Source organism: Astyanax mexicanus, chromosome 11 (assembly GCF_023375975.1).
Source record: "Astyanax mexicanus isolate ESR-SI-001 chromosome 11, AstMex3_surface, whole genome shotgun sequence".
NCBI classification, from domain to species: domain Eukaryota; kingdom Metazoa; phylum Chordata; class Actinopteri; order Characiformes; family Acestrorhamphidae; genus Astyanax; species Astyanax mexicanus.
In genome coordinates this window covers 29326615-29344894 of record NC_064418.1, presented here as the reverse complement: position 1 = coordinate 29344894, position 18280 = coordinate 29326615, and the positions used below count along the sequence as shown (strand labels likewise).

The following is an 18280-nucleotide window of genomic DNA, read 5'->3' as shown; positions in this document are numbered from 1 at the left end:
AAGTGTACTATTCTTATTACTGTCAAATTGCTGTAAACAAACTGTTGTTTAAAGAACAGTGACTTACGGCAGATTTTTTTTTTTTTTTTACGTTTTCTATTTCGTCTGATCACAGAGAAAATACAGAGAGGCCTGGGATAAAGACAAAACAACCATCCACATGAACCCAGACACACCAGCAGTTGTTCTTTCTAAGGCTAATGCTATTGCCGTCAGCAATGTAAGTGAACCCTTCTAATCCCTATGCTTTTTTCTATAATTATTATATATTGGCATATTCATTCACTTTAAATTGACTTTTCACTGACTTGTCCTCCCAACAGAAACTGTACACCAAAGACTGGGACTCTCAAAAAGCAAAAGCATTCCAGATCAAAGAGGATGCCGTCGCTGTTTTGAAGGCTAGAGCTTCAAGAGACATCGCTAGTGACGTAAGTCTTCAATATAAGACAGAATTTTAATGTGATTGTACTGATTTTTGTAAATGCACTGTATCAGCATTACCTTTTTCTCTCCCCATGGTACAGTACAAGTACAAGGAAGGCTACCGTAAGCAAGTTGGGCACCATATTGGAGCCAGATGTGTCAGAGATGACCCACTGATCATGCTGGCCATGAACTCGGCTAAGATTGCCAGTGATGCTCTGTACAAGAAGGACTTCAACAAATCCAAGACCAAGTTTAATCTGCCTGTGGACATGCTGAACCTTGAACTGGCCAAGAAGTGCCAGAAACAAGTCAATGATGCCAATTACAGAACCTACCTGCACAACTGGACCTGCCTGCCGGACTCCAACGATGTCGTCCAAGCCAGGAAAGTGTATGATCTGCGCAGCGACGTAAGTTTAAATAAAAAAAAATATTAGTGGTGAAGTTTTATTGTTTATTTATTTTTTTATTTTTTAAATGTGTAAAGTTTAGTGAAGCTGTATATATTCTTCTTTTTTTGGGCAGGCCGTGTACAGATCTGATCTGGAATGGCTGAGAGGATGTGGCTGGAGCCCCCATGACTGCGTAGACGTCAAGAAAGTCAAGCATGCCCAGCAGGTCCTGGCTGAAGTAAGTCCATTAAAGTTGTTTTACTTTTTCGGAAATTATTGTAAATGATTGTAAGTATGTGATTATATTACATTTTCAGACCTTTTAGTTTTAAAGAAAAATAAATGCTATTTTTTGTTTGTTTATAGAGAGGCTACCGTGTAAAACTGGATAAACAGAAGTACACTACTCCTATTGACAGAGTTGACATTGTGTGTGCTAAGAATGCTGCTACTGTGCTCGATGAGGTGAGAAATCCAATTTTTTTTATTCTGAAAAAAAAAAAGAAATTTCATTTCAGCTTGTGCATTAAAAATCCCCTTACTATCTTCTATGTTTCTCTGTATTCCAGGCAAGCTACCGTGAGGCATGGCACCGGGATAAGACCAAGTACTCTTTGAAGGACACCCCAATTCTGGCAACAGCCAGAGAGGTGGCCAAGAATACTCATCCAGTAAGACATTGTTTCCTTTCCTTCAAGTTCCAGTGAAATACATGACTATGACTATGAAATGCACTTGAGAAATATGTACAAATATATAATTTCTTCACCTTGATCACCTACAGAAACTCTACACCAAGGACTGGGACAAGATAAAGGCTACCTCATACTTCATGCCTGGAGACGCTGTACCCATTAAACAGTGCATCAGCACCACTAAAGTGCAGAGTGGTGTAAGTTAACAGCCCATAACATACATATATATATTTTTTTTTCATTTAAAGACCAGATATTGCAAGCTTGGTATTTATGTGTCCATGTTTACATGTCCAAATCCTCTCATTTATGCAGCACAAGTACAAGGAAGGCTACCGTAGGCAAGTTGGTCATCACATTGGTGCCCGAAGCATCCAGGATGACCCACTTATGATGCTGGCTGTGAACTCTGCTAAGATTGCCAGTGATGCACTGTACAAGAAGGACTTCAACAAATCCAAGACCAAGTTCAATCTGCCTGTGGACATGCTGGCCTTTGAACTGGCCAAGAAATGTCAGAAGCAGGTCAATGATGATAACTACAGAACTTACCTGCACAACTGGACCTGCCTGCCCGATCAGAATGATGTTATTCAAGCCCGCAAAGTCTATGATCTCTGCAGTGATGTGAGTGCTAAAGTTATCTTTATTTTTTTTAGTGTACATTTTGAAAGTAGAGAATTGGAGATGGGTGAAAAATATACATCATCTATATACCTATATGTATATACATATATCCTTCTAGAATGTCTACAAGGCAGACTTGGAATGGATCCGTGGCTGTGGATGGATAGCAGCTGATTCTGTTGACCATGTCAAAGTGAAGAAAGCTCAGAAGATCCTTAATGACGTAAGTACTGCATCATTACTGCTTAGTGTTATTAGGAATGATAATAATTATTGTAGTCTAACATCTAAATATGTTCCTGTTCTCTCTAAACAGAGATTTTACAAGAAAGATGCCACAGAAAACTTTGCCAAGTTCACCCATGTTGTGGATCGTCCTGAAATTGCCTTAGCCAAGGTCAATGCTTTCAACCTCAGCGATGTAAGTATTTTTTAGTAACCTACCCTCAGCAGTAGACTAATCAGAGTTAAATAACCTAAATTCTTATTATTATTGTCAAATATAATGAGTAGCATATGAGTAAAGGTCCGTACTCAGATTAATGGACTTTAAAATCATATGACTGTATTTGAACTACTGCTCATGTATTGTTTAAACATTTGCTAGTAGCACAAGAGCACAAAGGCTACCTTAATATTTGCTACTTATGGGCTCTGAGTGGTCCAGCAGGCTAAGCGCTGCAACTATGATCAGGAGATCACCAGTTCGAATCCTGTTCATGTACCATAGCCCTAAGAGAGCACAATTGGCCTTGCTTTCTGGGTGGGTAGATGGCGCTTTCTCCCTACATCAGTCCAAAGGGTGATGTCAGTCAGCACAAGGCATCTGTGAGCTGATATATCGGCACCGAGTCTCTGTGCTTTCCTCAGAGTGTGCTGGTAACTCGGCAATGCTACAACAGCAGCAGGAGGCTAGTCTTCACCCTCCTGGTGTTGGGGTGTCACTAGTGATAGGGGGAGTCCTAATGAGTGGGTTGAATAATTGGTTGTGTAAATTGGGGGGGTAAAAAATATATATATTTGCAACATATTTCATTTAAAACTGCTATTATACTGTATATGATCATATGTCTTGTTAGTAATGTCTTTATTTAGTAAATTACTAAATAATGTTTTCATTATATTTTCTTCAGTCCTCCCATTTTTAAACCGTGTGTTACTCTTTTTCCTATTGTGTTCTATAGCTGAAGTATAAAGAATCCTTCAACCTGGAGAAGGGTCACTACATTGGTTCTGAAGATACACCACAGCTGGCCCACAGCAGGGAGTTTGCAAAGAACATCAGTGAGGTAAAGCACTTCTCTTCACTTCCCTCTCACTTACTCTTGTACTATATTAAACAGCTATACATATAAATAACTATACACTCTTAAATTTCTGTTGTACTTTTCTTTTAATAGAAACTGTATAAACTCAGCTGGGATGAATCAAAGGCCACTGGTTATCAGTTGAATCATCAGTATATGCCACTTACAGTAGCCAAGAAGAGCAGAGACATTGTCAGCGATGTGAGTGTGCCTTAAGTACTAATTAAGTTTAATACAATGTTAATGAAGTCATGCATGTAATGTTTTGAATTAATTACTTGTTGAATTGTTCAGGTTAAGTACCACGACGCCCATGAAAAAGCCAAGGGTCATTACTTGGCAGGCACTCTGGTTGACTTCCCTGATGTAGTCCACTATGGCAAGATTGAAAAGATGAAGAACTTGGTAAGCTGCTCTTAAAATACTGTGTATAGCGCACACACAATTAATGTTGAAATCAAATTAAAGATGTCATTTGATGTCATAATGGTAAAGATGCTTTGAATATCATTTTAAATACAATTTTTTGTGACATTTTTTTCCAACAGAGAGACTACCACAAGGATTACAATACAACCAAGACAAAACTACACATTCCAGCAGACATGATCAGCCATGTGGTTGCCAAAAAATGCCAAGACATCCTGAGTGAAGTGCAGTACCGTACCTACCTGCACCAGTGGACGTGCCACCCTGACCAGGATGATGCTATCCGCGCTCGCAAGGCCAACGAGATCCTGAGCGACGTAGGTTACTTTTACATGTTTGTACCAAATTAAACTCAGTTTGCGTTTCACCAGTTCATGTCAGATGAATGTGTTTTATTTTGAAATGTTCTGCTAGGTGTTCTACAAAGATGATCTGAACTGGATGAAGGGCATTGGCTGCTATGTGTGGGACACTCCTGAAATTGTGCGCGCCAAGAAGTCATACGAGCTCCAGAGTGACGTGAGTATCAGTTTTCCATGAGATCAATCAACGATCCTTAAACTGCATAAATATAGTTTATATTAATATAATAATGTTGTCCTTTTACTATGTTTTGTGTTAAACAGATCAAGTACAAGGCAGAGGGTAAGAAGGAGTTCAATAACTACTCCATTGTGACAGACACCCCTGTGTACGTGACTGCTATCCTGGGCCACACCTGGGCTAGCGAGGTACATCTTCATTTATTTCATCATATAATGTATAGGATTTTTTTATAATTATAATATTGTTTTGTATCTTGATTTATAAATTAATCTCCCTTGATTCGCAGCTGAACTACAGAGAAGCTTATCACAAAGAGAAGCACTTATACACCACTGTTCTGGACACCTATGACTACGCAAGATGCTACAACCTGAAGCAGCTTTACAGCACCGTAAGTCTGAGAACATTATGTCCTAAAATGAGTTTAAGGCTTTAGTAGAGAACAGTTCAGTCACTGTATCTGATTAATGAACCTGATTGTGCCATCTCTCCACTAGATGTCACTATGTCTTGTATATTTAAAAGGGTCTTTAAAAAGGAAAAACACAAATTATTTTTATACTTGACCTAAACAATGAAACAAACAAAAAATATTCCTCGATCATTTTTTTTTCTTGTTAAGAACAAAATATATTTTGTGCTGTTTTTTTATATGCCATGTGTTTTTACCAACAGAAATCATACTCAGCTGTCTGGGACAGAATCAAGGCCAAGAGCTATAGCATCCCTCACGACTCCCATGCTTTGGTCCATGCCAAACAGCAGAAGGTCGTCCTGAGCAACGTGAGTCCAACTCATTAACGGCTTCCTCAAAATTTAAACAAACATTTTTGATGAATAAAAGTGAATTACGCATGTGTTGAGGTAAAGAACTTCAATAATGAATGTATTGTGGTTTCTGCAGGTGAAATACAAGGAGGATTATGAGAAGTTTAAGGCCCTCTACACTCTGCCTAAGTGCCTGGCTGACGACCCAGCAACTGCCAGATGCATCAAGGCTGGTAAACTCAACCTGGATGTAAGTGAAGTCTCCATTTCTTTGTGTGTTTTAATGTGTGGTTATGAACTTTTTATATACAGATATTTATGTTCAGCTTATTTCAAGTTTTTAAATTAATATGAATGTTTTATAGATATCTATGAGTTCATTTATAGTGCACTAAAGGTACCTGATTCATGTTACCACAAAGACTGTAAATCAATGCAAAGTACATGTAACTTGCAAAATCATACAATGACCCTGTTTCTAATTCTTTTTTCTCTTTCTGTTTTTTACTATAGCGTCTGTACAGAGATAAGTGGGAGAAGACCAAAGCCAAAATCCACGTGCCTCCTGACATGCTGGATGTGGTGGCTTCCCGCAACACACAGAAAATGATTAGTGAAATTGATTACCGCAAATACCTGCACCAGTGGATCTGCATGCCTGACATGCAGGTCTATGTGCATGCCCGCAAGGTCAACGAGCAGCTGAGTGATGTGAGTAAACTTCTCTTGTTAGAAACTAAAGTCAAAAAGAAACTCCACTCCAAACGATTTCTTCTTCCATCACTTGAATTTCATACTAGAAATATCTATTGTTCCTCTCCAGATCTTCTACAAAGATGACATGAACTGGCTGAAGGGAATTGGCTGTTATGTTTGGGACACTCCTGAGATTCTGCGCTGCAAGCAAGCCATGAAGCTGCAGAGTGAGGTTAGCGCTGACCTTCCCTTCTCTCAGAATTTCCTACTCATTTTCACACACTTTTCTTAATCTATATTTAAACCTTTTTTTTTTATTATTTTTAGAATCTGTACAGAACAAAAGGAGTTGAGCATTTCAAGGACTACTCTGTTGTAATGGAAACTCCTGTGTATGAGACATGTAAGCTGAGTGCCCAGAACCTGAGTGAGGTAAGTTTATCAAAATGCTAGTAAAATATTGCTCATTAACATTATTGTAAAACTCACAATACAATGGGCATAGTTTGGACTAGTATTTTACATAAGGGACAAAGAATTTCTATCCTATCAGTAGCAGATCTAGGATTTTTACTGGGCCATCAAGGGCCTACAATATTCATAGAGGGCCAAATAATATTTCAAATGTTATTTTAAAAATCTTGCATGGTAAAATCTATATAGATAATTGTGTGCCAAGAAAAAGTGCACGTTGCAAATTCAAAACAGAAAAAGTAAAAAAAAAATGTATAGTCCTGTTTAATTTTATTATTCTTTGAAGTTATTTGAAAATTATTTGTGTTTGAATTTTGCCAGTTATTGTACAAAATTAACATAAAAAATCCTTCCTAGTTTTACATGCATTTTTACTGCACAAAGACCAGATACCCTCAAACACACACAGCATGTGAGAAAATCCAGCATTTTATTCTATTTTATTAAAACATTTTTTTTTTTTTACAAATACTGTCAGTTCAAAAACATCTCTCTTACATGAGCTTTATTCACGTTAAACAGTCCTATTTGGCTCATTAGTGGCACTAATTATTAGACATGAAAATGCATCCACCTATATTCTGATCATCACTCTCAAAAAAAGGGTAAGACAGATGAGTGAAAGGACAGGGGCACTTCAGAACCGCCAGTCTATCCTATCCATTAACTCCTGTTTATTTCCATCCTCAGCTGAACTATCGCAATGACTACGTTACCAACGTGAGGGGTAAAAACACTGCTCCTGCTGTGACAGTGGATACTGAAAGGGCTCGCATGGCCAACTACATCCAGAGTGACGTAAGAGTGCTTTTCCTAAGTACTGTTCCAGTTCATCTGCTGCACAATATTGATTTACTCTTAAACTCAATGTATAACATGTAAAATATGTTTTTTTTTTATCTAGAACATTTACAAAGAAGCCAACAAGAGCTTTATGCCCACCGGCTACTCTCTTCCTCATGACACACCACTTATCAAACAGGCCAAGGCCACCAGCATCATCTGTAGCAACGTAAGGCATCTTTTCTTAACTTCTTTTATCATTAAAATCATTGTAAACATCAATATGATTATCCGATTCTTCCAGTATGTATCAGCTTGTGTTTTGCTCATCCACAGGTCAAGTACAAGGAAGCTTATGAACTGATGAAGGCCAAGAACTATCAACTGGACCCCAATGGTGTCAACTTTGTCACCATCAGAAAGGCCAACAAGATCACCAATGATGTAAGACAAATAAGCACAACATTTCTATAATTACTATAATGAATATGTCAAAGAAGTGAGTGTTTATGAATTTATTAATCAATGAATCTTTGTTTCATATTTTAGCGTCTGTACCGTGCCAAGTATGAGAAAGAAAAGGACAAGATTCACTCTGTGTACGACACTCCTGAGATCAAACAGGTTAAGGCAACCCAGGAGGCCATCAGTGATGTGAGTAACCCTTATTTACCCTTATCTCCCTCCCTTTTATTTACTTGCATATCATTTAATTTTATTCAGTATTATATATGTTAGCTATTTCATTCTATTGATGCCGTTAAAATATTGGTCCATTCCTAAATCACACTAATCACACTGAACATCTTCTGTGATCTCAATAGGTCTGCTATAAGGAGAAGTACTACAGCAGCAGAGGAACACTGCTGCCCATGCCCATCACTCCACAGCTGATGCACTGCTTCCACGTCAATGAGCTCAACAGCGATGTATGTACCCTATGTTTATACAAATTAATGAGAAATAATATTAAAATTGTTTTTTACTTAAGTTATTTCAGTCATTTTGTGTCAGTGAGCTAGCTATGACTCTTAACATTTGTTTTTTGTATTCTTTATAGCTGAAATACAAAGAGGATCTGCAGTGGCTGAGAGGTATTGGTTGCTTTGTCTTTAACTCCCCTGAAATGGTCCGCATCCGCGAAATCAACAAATTTAGGGTAAATAATCATCAGTATCATCATCATCTTTTAACCATGCATATCCAAGAATATCCAATAAAGACTTCACGTTTTTCATTGTGTAATGCTAATTAATATTTTCCTTTTCACCCTTTTTTCTCAAGGCTTCCTATGATGTTGAGGCCAAGAAGAACTTTGCCAACTTCTCTGTGGTCCTGGACACCCCTGAGTACCAGCGTGTGTCTGAGCTGAAGACCCACATTAGTGATGTGAGTTGTTTATGATTGAGTTTTTAAGGTCATGGACATGTAGAAATGTTGTTGTTCATATTATTAATTTTGATGGGCTCTCTTTCTCTGTTATCTCTCTCGTTCTTCTGACAGCTGGTGTACAAAGCTGACGGCAATGTACAGAAGACCAAGTGCACCACTAGTGCAGATGCTTTAGACTTTAAGAGAGTCAAGTGGGCCCAGACCCTCACTAACAAGGTAAAGTGTTTAGTAAAGTGTCATAAATGTGCAAACATTCATTAAATATCTTTTCTCATATGATATACTTCTCAAACTGGACGCTGTAAAGATTTTACATTTTCATATAACATCTGTGTTTCCTGATTTATAGTGGTTGTACACTGGCCTCGCTTCCAAAGAGAGAGCCTTCTACACCCCAGAGTCGCACACCCCCTTGCTGGACCATGCCAGAACAATGAAAGTGGTGTACAGTGAGGTGAGTAACATTATCAGTGAGATCTGATCAGCACACGTTCACATTTTATACTTATTATTGGTCCTGTTTATAACTTCATCTTTTTTTTGTTTTCTCTCTACTATACATCTTTCTAGAACAAGTATAAAGAACAGTATGAGAAGATGAAGCACAGGTACACTGCTATTCATGACACACCTATCCTGGTGCGCGCCAAAAAGGCCTACCTTAATTCCAGTGATGTAAGTATAAGTCCTTTTCTTACTTCTAAACCCTTGTGCTCTGTGACTTTAGTTACATCATTAAGATTACTCCTCAGTGAACTCAAGAAAAAACTGCAAATAAGCTGAGTTGTTCCAACACAGAAAATTTGCTAATGTTAAATCAGCACAGTTAGGGTTATAGTAATAATAATAATAATAATAATATTAATAATAACAATAATACGAAATATTAAAAAGTAATTAAGCAGTAATTAAGCAGTATAACAATTTAAAACATAGCTCATAATAATATTGCCAGGTACATATTTCACATTTAAACAACTGTAAATTAACACTTGATCACTAACTGCTAGTGCTAAATTAACGCAACATTGTCTGCCTGACATTACACCACTAAATCTTGAGGATATCTATTTAAGCATTTAAGCATTGCATAAAAATCTTTCATGTTTGATAAGGAACAGGCTGCTATTGTAAATAAGTTCTTAATGATTTGCCTGGTAAAATAAAGGTTTATATAAAATAAAATTAAAAAAGAACATTACTGAAAAGCATAACTGTAATTGTAATAGAAAATATATTTAATATAAAAAATATTTAAGTAAATCTGCTAATGTCAAAATGTAATGAATAAAATCATGAAATTGGCTTTTTCCTGAACTTCTGATCAAACAGTCCATGTCCTGCAAAACTTTACTTTCATTATGTTTGTCTAGTTTTTACATCTATTTTCAAACATGCAGAATGTGGTTCCTGTTACTGATCTAAAACTATTAAGTGGAGTAGAGAGTGAACAGGCAGCATCCAGCCCTGTTCTGTAGAAGATTTTAAAGCTCTCAAATTTTCAGAATGTAAATATATTATTTTATTGCAGAAAAAAAGTGTTTTGTGTCACCTACACCTGTAGCCCATATATACGGAACAAAACATTTTAAAGGGTTAATATTTAACACTTGCAGTGTTAATTTAACACAAGTAAATGTGCTGTTTTAGTTGCACCAGTCATGTACTAAGCCAGGAGCCACCAGTGGTTCTGCAGGGTTTTAAAGGTTAACCATGAGTTGTAATTAATCAATTGACCATTTTAATATAATGTGCATAATTTTTTCCCTCTAGCTACGCTACAAGGAGACCTTTGAGCTAGCCAAAGGACACTATCACACTGTTAAGGATGCCCTGGATATTGTTTGTGCCAAGCGTGTCAGAGATGACATCAGTGAGGTCAGTGCAGAGCTTCTTTGTTTTTTAATAAATATGGTAATGTGTACATGGAGCTTAGGCCTGTACTCTCCAATCTCATATCACAGGTTAAGTACAGGGAGAAGTACATCAACACATTGGGCACCTGGAAGTCCATCCCAGACCGTCCTGAGTTCTTCCACAGCAGGATCGTGAGAGACTGCATCAGTGATGTAAGTAAAATTAGACTTTAATTTGAGTAAAGTCAAATCAGTGTTAAATCTATTAACACATTTAATCAATTTATTTATTTATTTATTTATTTTCCTTTTTTTCTTTCTCATTCATATCAGATCAAATACAAAGAGGATCTTGACTGGCTGAAGGGTATTGGCTGCTATGTGTGGGACACACCAGTGTTGGTACAGGCTGAGCAAAACAAAACTCTCTACAGTGAGGTAAAGAACTCTTCATTTCTTATAAATGGATCCAAGCAAATAAAACTATCAGCACACGTTGAACAGACAAAATAATTGACATCTCTGATTTATTATATTTTGTTCTCCTTTTGTTAACAGAGACTCTACAAAGCAACATATGAGAAGAACAGAGGCAACTTCAAATACACATGTGACACACCATTCTTTGAGGCTGTCAAGGCTGCTGCAGTCCTTGCTAATGATGTGAGTTTAATGTGTTTTTCTGCATTTCATAATATATATTTTAATATATTTTTTTTACATACAATTTGTTATATCTATGATTATGTTTTTTTCTGTGTTTATATGTACATAAAAATAACATGTGCTTCCTTCCCCCAGTCTAAAGCAGACACAAGGTTAATTTCCATATATAGATTTCTTTTATAAATGCCTTTTACTGTTAAAGTATGTTTTAAAATGTTATATATTTTTATATATGCCTTTATCACCTGCTTTCATTTCTATTTCCACTGGTTGAACATTCAGCAGTATCTCCCCTAGTGAGTGGTTAAGCCTTAATGCACTGCAGGCAGGTATCTTTAACTGTTGCTTTGATGTTCTGAGCAGAGATCCTATCGCGCTGCATATGAGAAGACTAAGGATAAGTACACAGTAGTTGTTGATGACCCTAGAAACATCCTGGCTAAAGAGAACAACAAGATGAGCCAGGTAATGCCCCCAGATTCAGTCTGCCTCAGGGGCCCAAGCATGAGGCCAGCTCCGACCTCCCGGATGGTGCCGTCGCATGATGACAGTGTCACTAATTCACGTTTCGTTCTCTCCTTTAGGTGCATTATTCTGCGCAATGCAAACAGGCTCTTTGAATGTAAAGCGTAGTATCAATCTGTTTATTCCAAAGAGTGTGACTTTCCAAAACTAATTCTATACAATATTGTAAACACTGTAACCAATTGCTGTATTTTTTACAGTAAAATCATACAGTAAATAACTGTTTAACGATGTGATACCTGTATATTAAACGGCAATATTTGCAGAAAATCAGGTGGTTAGATCAAAGAAGTTTCCCAAGAATTTACTGCTATGTTGTGAGACTGCACACAAGGCAAAACACATCAAATATTCCTAAGCTTTCTCCAATTTTAGACTATAAAAAGCGAGCATATACAATCTACTCAATAAATGTGAAGCAAAAATTTAACCTCACTTTGTTTTGGTGGAATTTACCTCATATTTTGAGTCAATTTTATCTAAATTGTACAGCTAAGACCCACTAAAAATCTAATGTTTCTTAGTATATTACACAAAAAGTTACGTTATTGACATGCTTTTTTTGCATAATGGGCATGGCTACAGTTGCTTGGATATGCAATTAATTTTTACACAATAGTTGACTGCCTGGCTCTAGTGTTTACACATTTTTTACACTGCATGGCTAGCTATATTTTTACAGTTATATATTAGTAATAATTTTACAGTACTTCATTGGCAACTAAAGATTTTAAACATTTAATACGGTTATTGTTAAAAATTGTTATAGTATTAAAATCGAAATATTTATTTATGCTAATACTTGCTCTAAAATTACTCTGTTTACTCTACTTGTTTACAGTAGATCACTGTTTTTACTATACGATTATATGCTGTAATCTTCCTCCATAGAGAATTACTATAATTTTACAAACTTGTTTGCTATTATTTACTGTAAAATTTACAGAAAACTTTTAAATGTGTACTAAAAGAGCTTTTTCTTCATATAAAAACCTTATTAAAGTCACTTTCTTGGATGTAACAGATTGATACAATAGCAAGTCACTCTCTGGACCGTAGAAGCTAGCGTCTATTCCCCTCCTCTCCCTCTGTCTGTACTTTGGTAGCATGACCTCTGTTTCTGTATGTGTGTGTATGTCTATGTCTCCTCTGTGGACAGATCAAGTATAGATATAGGGCCAAGGAGATGCTTAGGAGTGGCTGCAAAGAGTTGCTCCGCCCTGACATTCTCAATGCCATGTACAACTCCAAAATGTGGAGTAAGGTAACCATCTGCCTGAAGGCAATCCCAAAGTCCACCAAGAAATCTAATTTATTTAACTCCACAGTTTGTGGTTTGGTGCAATCACCATCACTACTACTCTTCTCAACGCATTGCTTCATAATAATTCATATTCATATGTGATCATTTCAGGTGTGAGATGGAGGACTCTGCTGAAGAAAGCAACCTTTCATATGCACATTCACTTCGTCCAGCTTATATTAGAGAACTGGCACACCTATTTTTTATAGCAAACAGTGTCAAAAAAACTGTAAAAATTGGGTCCAACCAAATTTATTGTCACTCATTAAACAATAGAAGAAGAAAAAGAATCGGTGATGTACCGAAAATTAGACATGCCACACAGCAGTATAACCACATCAGATTATGCTTATTTTTTTTGTAGCTTCTGTAACTTTGATCTTTGTTTATACACAGAATTAAAAGGTATTTGAGAGTAATGTGATACGCACATTCTGCTGTGTAATGGATTTGGGAGTTGGATTCTGCCTCAGAATTTGACACACAGAATTTACAACATTTTAAACCAAAAAGTGCCACGTATAGGGAGATGCATGAGATGACGACATGACATAGCACAGCTCTTTAGTCCGCTCAGTAAACTGTTTGGACTCTGGTTGGATTCTGGTTCTGACTTTTAGGTGTGAAAACAACCGTAGTCTGTACTTTTAAATTTAAATTATTCATGTCTGAGAGGAAAAATGACTTCACCACAGGGTAACAGAAGAGCAAATTAAGTGTTTGAGTTCTTCCATCAGAGACAATGTAGGGTAGTCTCTAATACTCTACGCTACTAGGAGAGTGCCGGTAACGAGTAGCATCAGTGTCATCGCCATCTTTTTATAGAATGTGGCCTGAAGTTGCTTTCAACCTCCAATTTTTTTTCCACTTTTCTAAATGTTGTTTGCTTGTTTGTGCTGCATGAAAGTGTTGCATGAATAACCTGCTGTTGTGTGTTAAGGGTTTCAAGATACATATCACATGACTCCGTCACATCCCTCACAGTTACAGTATACATACCTAACACATACAATAGCATGCTTTCTGCTGGCTGGATTTACATTATGGTAAAATGTGTTGGTCTTGCTAAAATCCCGCAGACAGCCATATTTTCCATTACCATGGGTGCACTGTAATCTTGTCACTGCATATTGCCCAGTCATTAAGTCATCAAATTTTATATTGCACTATAATAAGTTAAGTTAATACATGCACTGCCATACACAGGCACTGACTTTTGCTTCATATGTCCTAATTCCTCAGTGGAGGTACAAGGAGCAGTATGAGCGTCTCAAGTCGAAGTACACACCAGTGCTGGACACCCCTGAACACCAGGTCCACAAGCGCAGCAAGCAGATCAGCGACGTAAGGCATTCTCTGTTTTTCTTTTCCACCTGAACTCTATTTTTAAGCCATGGATTTATTTGAATGTAATAAACATGATTTTTTTAAAAAGACCAGAAAAAGACAATCCCTGGTCATGCTTCTTCGCCATCAGCATCCGGAATCTGAGAGAGCTTAATTGGCCATGCTCTCTCTGAGCGGGTAGATGGTGCTCTCTCCCCACATCCTCATTGTGATGCTGGTTGGCACAAGCTTCTGTTAGCTGATCTTTCAGAACTGTGGAAAGAAAATCAATACATTCAATTAATAAATTAATATTTGTTTTCCCCTTTTAGATCATCTACAAGATGGAGTACCACAAGAACAAGGCTAGAGGCTACACTCTTGGCCATGACACTCCTCTCAATCAACACATGAAGAAGGTCAAGGAGATCACCAGCAATGTACGTGTTACCGAATTCACATGCAGTCCAAGTCTATCAGTGTATGAAATCATCAAATTCTTACATTTTTTATTCATTTTTATTCTTCTGAAATAATTTTTTATTTTCCAGCTGAAGTATAAGGAAGTGTACGAGAAAAGTAAAGCTCAGATCAACATGGCTCCTGATGCCTACGACATCCGTGCTGCCAAAGAAGCCTACAAGAACATCAGCAATGTAAGTCCAAAATAAATTACTTTAGCAAAAGCTTTGGATTTGCAAAAGGATTTGGACTTATTTACCAAAAATCTATGGGTTCATAATTTATTTCTTTACTGTACCTCTTTCCTGTAGCTTGATTACAAAAAGAAGTATGAAGCTACCAAGAACAAGTGGATTTGGACCGTGGACAGACCAGACTTTGTTCATGCTGCGAAGGTCAACTTCCAACAGAGTGATGTAAGTGCTGTTTGATTTTAAGAGCTCTATTTCACTTATTATTCTATGAGGATAAAACATATAGTAACTAAAATAAATCTTCACCTTTCACAGATTGAGTACAAGTATGACAAAGAGATGCTGAAGGGCTGTGTGATGCCTGTCGCAGATGATAAGTACACACTTCTGGCCAAGAAGAACTCTGAGCTTGCCAGTGATGTGAGTACCTAGATCTTGACAATTTATTGATCATATTAACATATTCTAAATAATTCCATGCAAGATATGTATGTGTGATTTAAGTAAAAAAAAAAAGATTGTGGTTATATTTATATTTGGGTTATTTGTGTAGAAATAGTTTGGGATCACAGTGAAATAATACTAAGAGTGAAATCAGCATATGTTTATTATTAAAAATGTATATTGCTTAAATACTTTTTAGATAATAGATATTTATTACATATAGAGCATGCTATTTTTTTGGTGTTGCAAATACATACTGATACTTTAACACTATACATTAAGGTTTTTATTGTATTGTATATCACCAAGCATGTTGGTATATGAGTTTTTTAGTCATATAACTTAGCCTTAATACTAGATTATTCATATGAAATAGTAAAAAAAATATTATTTGACTGATTTGATTGACATACTGTATGTTTATTTTGTCTCATTTATCAGGTTAAATACAAACAGAAGTATCAGGAGGCCAAGGGTCAATACCAGGCAGTCCAGGACACACCTCAGATTCTCCACGCTAAATCTGTGGCTAACCTGGTTTCTGAGGTAATACATTAATTCCACACAGGCATGTACATGTATTCAGTATTTTATTTCATACCACTAGAAACTGCATCATAATTTACATTCTTTTGCAGAGCAAATACAAGCAAGCCAGCAAAAAGGAGCTCCAGTCTGGCTCCTTCACCACTCTACCTCAGACCCGTGAGACAGCCCACAGCAAAGAGGTGGCCAAAATCACAAGTAGTGTAAGTGCTGGTGCCAGGTTTGTTATTGTTTAAACAGCTTGTTAGACATGACTGTAAACGCAAATCTAACTTGTCTTGTAAACTTTCCACAGAAACTGTACAAGGAGAAGTTTGAGAAGGAAAAGGGCAAGTCTGAGTACAACAATATGACTGTACCCCCTGATATACAGCATGCCATGGAAGTAGCCAAGTGCCAGAGCAACGTGAGTATATTTGAACACAACAGTGACATTTTCCACCATAATTTAAACAGAAAAATAGAATATATGGTTTTAGATGATTAATATTCATTATTTTTGCCCGATCATTCTTCTTTGGTAGTTTGCCTACAAGCAAGAAGCAAAGGCCAAACTGCACTACACCCCTGTTGCTGACCGTCCAGACATCAGAAAGGCTACTCAAGCAGCCAAACTTATCAGTGAGGTAAGTATTAATCAGTGTTTTGAATAATTTTCAGAGATTGATTCAAAATTTGATTTGTTGTCATTAGAGCTGTGTATTGGCAAGAAATTGTCAAGAAGATATGTATCACTATACAGGAGTTACAATCCTATATATCGTAATATATTGCCATTGTATATAGCTCTGTAAAAAAAATTAGAGACCACCTAAAAATTATGAATTTCTTTAATTTTACCAAATTGAAAACCTCTGGAATATAATCAAGAGGAAGATTGTCGAGCTATCAAACCAAGCTGAACTGCTTGAATTTTTGCACCAGGAACGGCATAAAGTTATCCAAAAATAGTATGTAAGACTGGTGGAGGAGGTGCATGAAAACTGTGATTAAAACTAGGGTTATTCCATCTTTTTTGTTATTTCAGTTATTTCTCATTTTTTGCAAATAAATGTTCTAAATGGCAATATTTCTATTTGAAATGTTTTCTGTAATTTATAGAATAAAACAACAATGTTCATTTTACTCAAACATATACCTATAAATATGAAAATCAGAGAAACTGATTCAGAAAGTTGAAGGAATCAGGAAAAAATCAATCCTGTGTTTTTGGAAATCAATCCAGTACTTTACAACAAATGATAGTGATACTTCAATATTGTGATAATATAATGTAATTGTGATTATGCAATCAAAGTTATTATGCAGTTAAACTGACTCCTCTGTTGTGGTTGTAGGTGGGCTATCGTGAGAAGGCCCGTGAGGAAGCAAGCCGCGGAGGATCTATGTTGTACCGTCCTGACATCACCTTGGCCACTGAAGTGTCTAAACTGACCAGCCAGGTGACATCTTTTTGTCTGTTACTTTAGCTCCCTTTAGATGAAGGCAGATCATCATCCCATTATTTTGCTTTTTTTGTTTTTATAACAAAAGTTTTTATAACAATAACCATGTTACTAAGTTACTGAGAGTTACTGTTACAGTTACTGTTTCTCCATTCACTCAGTTTGGCATGCATGTTATCTCATTGGCCAGCAGTCTTATCATAATAACTGTAGTTTTAGGGTCAAACGCTCTAGCTGAACTTCTCTTGCTCACAGGCATTAATATCAGTGTCTTATACGGTCCATGTAATTTCCCCTTCTGTTCCAAATCGATTGCTTTCTAATTCATTCATAAATCCACTGTTACCTTCATTTATTGTCGTTTTAACTATATTCTAATACTACATCTCATCTAGCATTTACTGTCTTGTCCCATTTTCATTGTCTTGTCCCATGCTCACTGCTGTCACCCTGCCATCTCACTGCGCTTTGTAGGACGAGGATAAGCCTTCCCTCCATGGAGCTGCCTCCTATGATACTCCCCAGATGCGGCACATTAAGAAAATGAGTGCCCTGACTAGTGATGTAAGGAGGGTCCCTGAATCCCAGGGCCGGTTACCTTGTCGTCTGCCTTGTGTCTCCCTCTTTCTCTTTCATCTGTCCTCTTTCACTGACTGACTTGTTGATCTCTGGTAGCCCCGTGGCTCTCGCTGTAATTTTAAGGAATTGAAAAGACCAACTTTCACGTTTTTTTATGCACTCAATCTCCAGAAATCAATTTTCCTTTCTTGCATTTTCCTATCACTTCCACTCTTCCACTCACTCTGACTTTGCACTTTATGTCTATTTATGTCATGCAAGCTTTGTTGCCTTGTTACCAAGCATAGTCAAGTAGTGTGTTTTAATTTTTCAGTGACAGTCGTATTGAATGAATATTTGCTGCCTCTTGATTTTTGTCTCAGTCTGTAAATGTCAGAATATCAGAGCATCCCTCAC

At 36.9% G+C, this 18280-nt stretch overlaps 1 protein-coding gene across 50 annotated transcripts in view; it reads left to right on the top strand.

Annotated features, from left to right (window-relative positions):
* Nucleotides 1–18280, top strand: part of neb (nebulin) — a 73307-nt gene that overhangs the window by 36098 nt on the left and 18929 nt on the right. For 42 of the 50 annotated variants that reach the window (XM_049484916.1, XM_049484963.1, XM_049484947.1 and 39 more), the window contains 48 exons: nt 116–220; nt 324–431; nt 528–839; nt 955–1059; nt 1188–1286; nt 1391–1492; nt 1606–1713; nt 1832–2143; nt 2262–2366; nt 2460–2564; nt 3328–3432; nt 3544–3651; nt 3745–3855; nt 3999–4196; nt 4294–4398; nt 4506–4610; nt 4712–4816; nt 5101–5208; nt 5330–5443; nt 5707–5904; nt 6017–6121; nt 6217–6321; nt 7054–7161; nt 7268–7375; nt 7483–7590; nt 7696–7800; nt 7971–8075; nt 8207–8305; nt 8431–8535; nt 8650–8754; nt 8888–8992; nt 9109–9213; nt 10312–10416; nt 10503–10607; nt 10728–10832; nt 10953–11057; nt 12745–12849; nt 14131–14232; nt 14547–14654; nt 14766–14870; nt 14988–15092; nt 15186–15290; nt 15756–15860; nt 15953–16063; nt 16156–16266; nt 16385–16486; nt 17198–17302; nt 17780–17869. In XM_049484916.1, the coding sequence (XP_049340873.1) occupies nt 116–220; nt 324–431; nt 528–839; nt 955–1059; nt 1188–1286; nt 1391–1492; nt 1606–1713; nt 1832–2143; nt 2262–2366; nt 2460–2564; nt 3328–3432; nt 3544–3651; nt 3745–3855; nt 3999–4196; nt 4294–4398; nt 4506–4610; nt 4712–4816; nt 5101–5208; nt 5330–5443; nt 5707–5904; nt 6017–6121; nt 6217–6321; nt 7054–7161; nt 7268–7375; nt 7483–7590; nt 7696–7800; nt 7971–8075; nt 8207–8305; nt 8431–8535; nt 8650–8754; nt 8888–8992; nt 9109–9213; nt 10312–10416; nt 10503–10607; nt 10728–10832; nt 10953–11057; nt 12745–12849; nt 14131–14232; nt 14547–14654; nt 14766–14870; nt 14988–15092; nt 15186–15290; nt 15756–15860; nt 15953–16063; nt 16156–16266; nt 16385–16486; nt 17198–17302; nt 17780–17869 (5655 nt within the window). Of the gene's footprint in view, nt 1–115; nt 221–323; nt 432–527; nt 840–954; nt 1060–1187; nt 1287–1390; nt 1493–1605; nt 1714–1831; nt 2144–2261; nt 2367–2459; nt 2565–3327; nt 3433–3543; nt 3652–3744; nt 3856–3998; nt 4197–4293; nt 4399–4505; nt 4611–4711; nt 4817–5100; nt 5209–5329; nt 5444–5706; nt 5905–6016; nt 6122–6216; nt 6322–7053; nt 7162–7267; nt 7376–7482; nt 7591–7695; nt 7801–7970; nt 8076–8206; nt 8306–8430; nt 8536–8649; nt 8755–8887; nt 8993–9108; nt 9214–10311; nt 10417–10502; nt 10608–10727; nt 10833–10952; nt 11058–11423; nt 11526–12744; nt 12850–14130; nt 14233–14546; nt 14655–14765; nt 14871–14987; nt 15093–15185; nt 15291–15755; nt 15861–15952; nt 16064–16155; nt 16267–16384; nt 16487–17197; nt 17303–17779; nt 17870–18280 lie in introns of all 50 variants that reach the window. The other 8 variants (XM_049484930.1, XM_049484917.1, XM_049484962.1 and 5 more) reach the window with 6 other exon arrangements.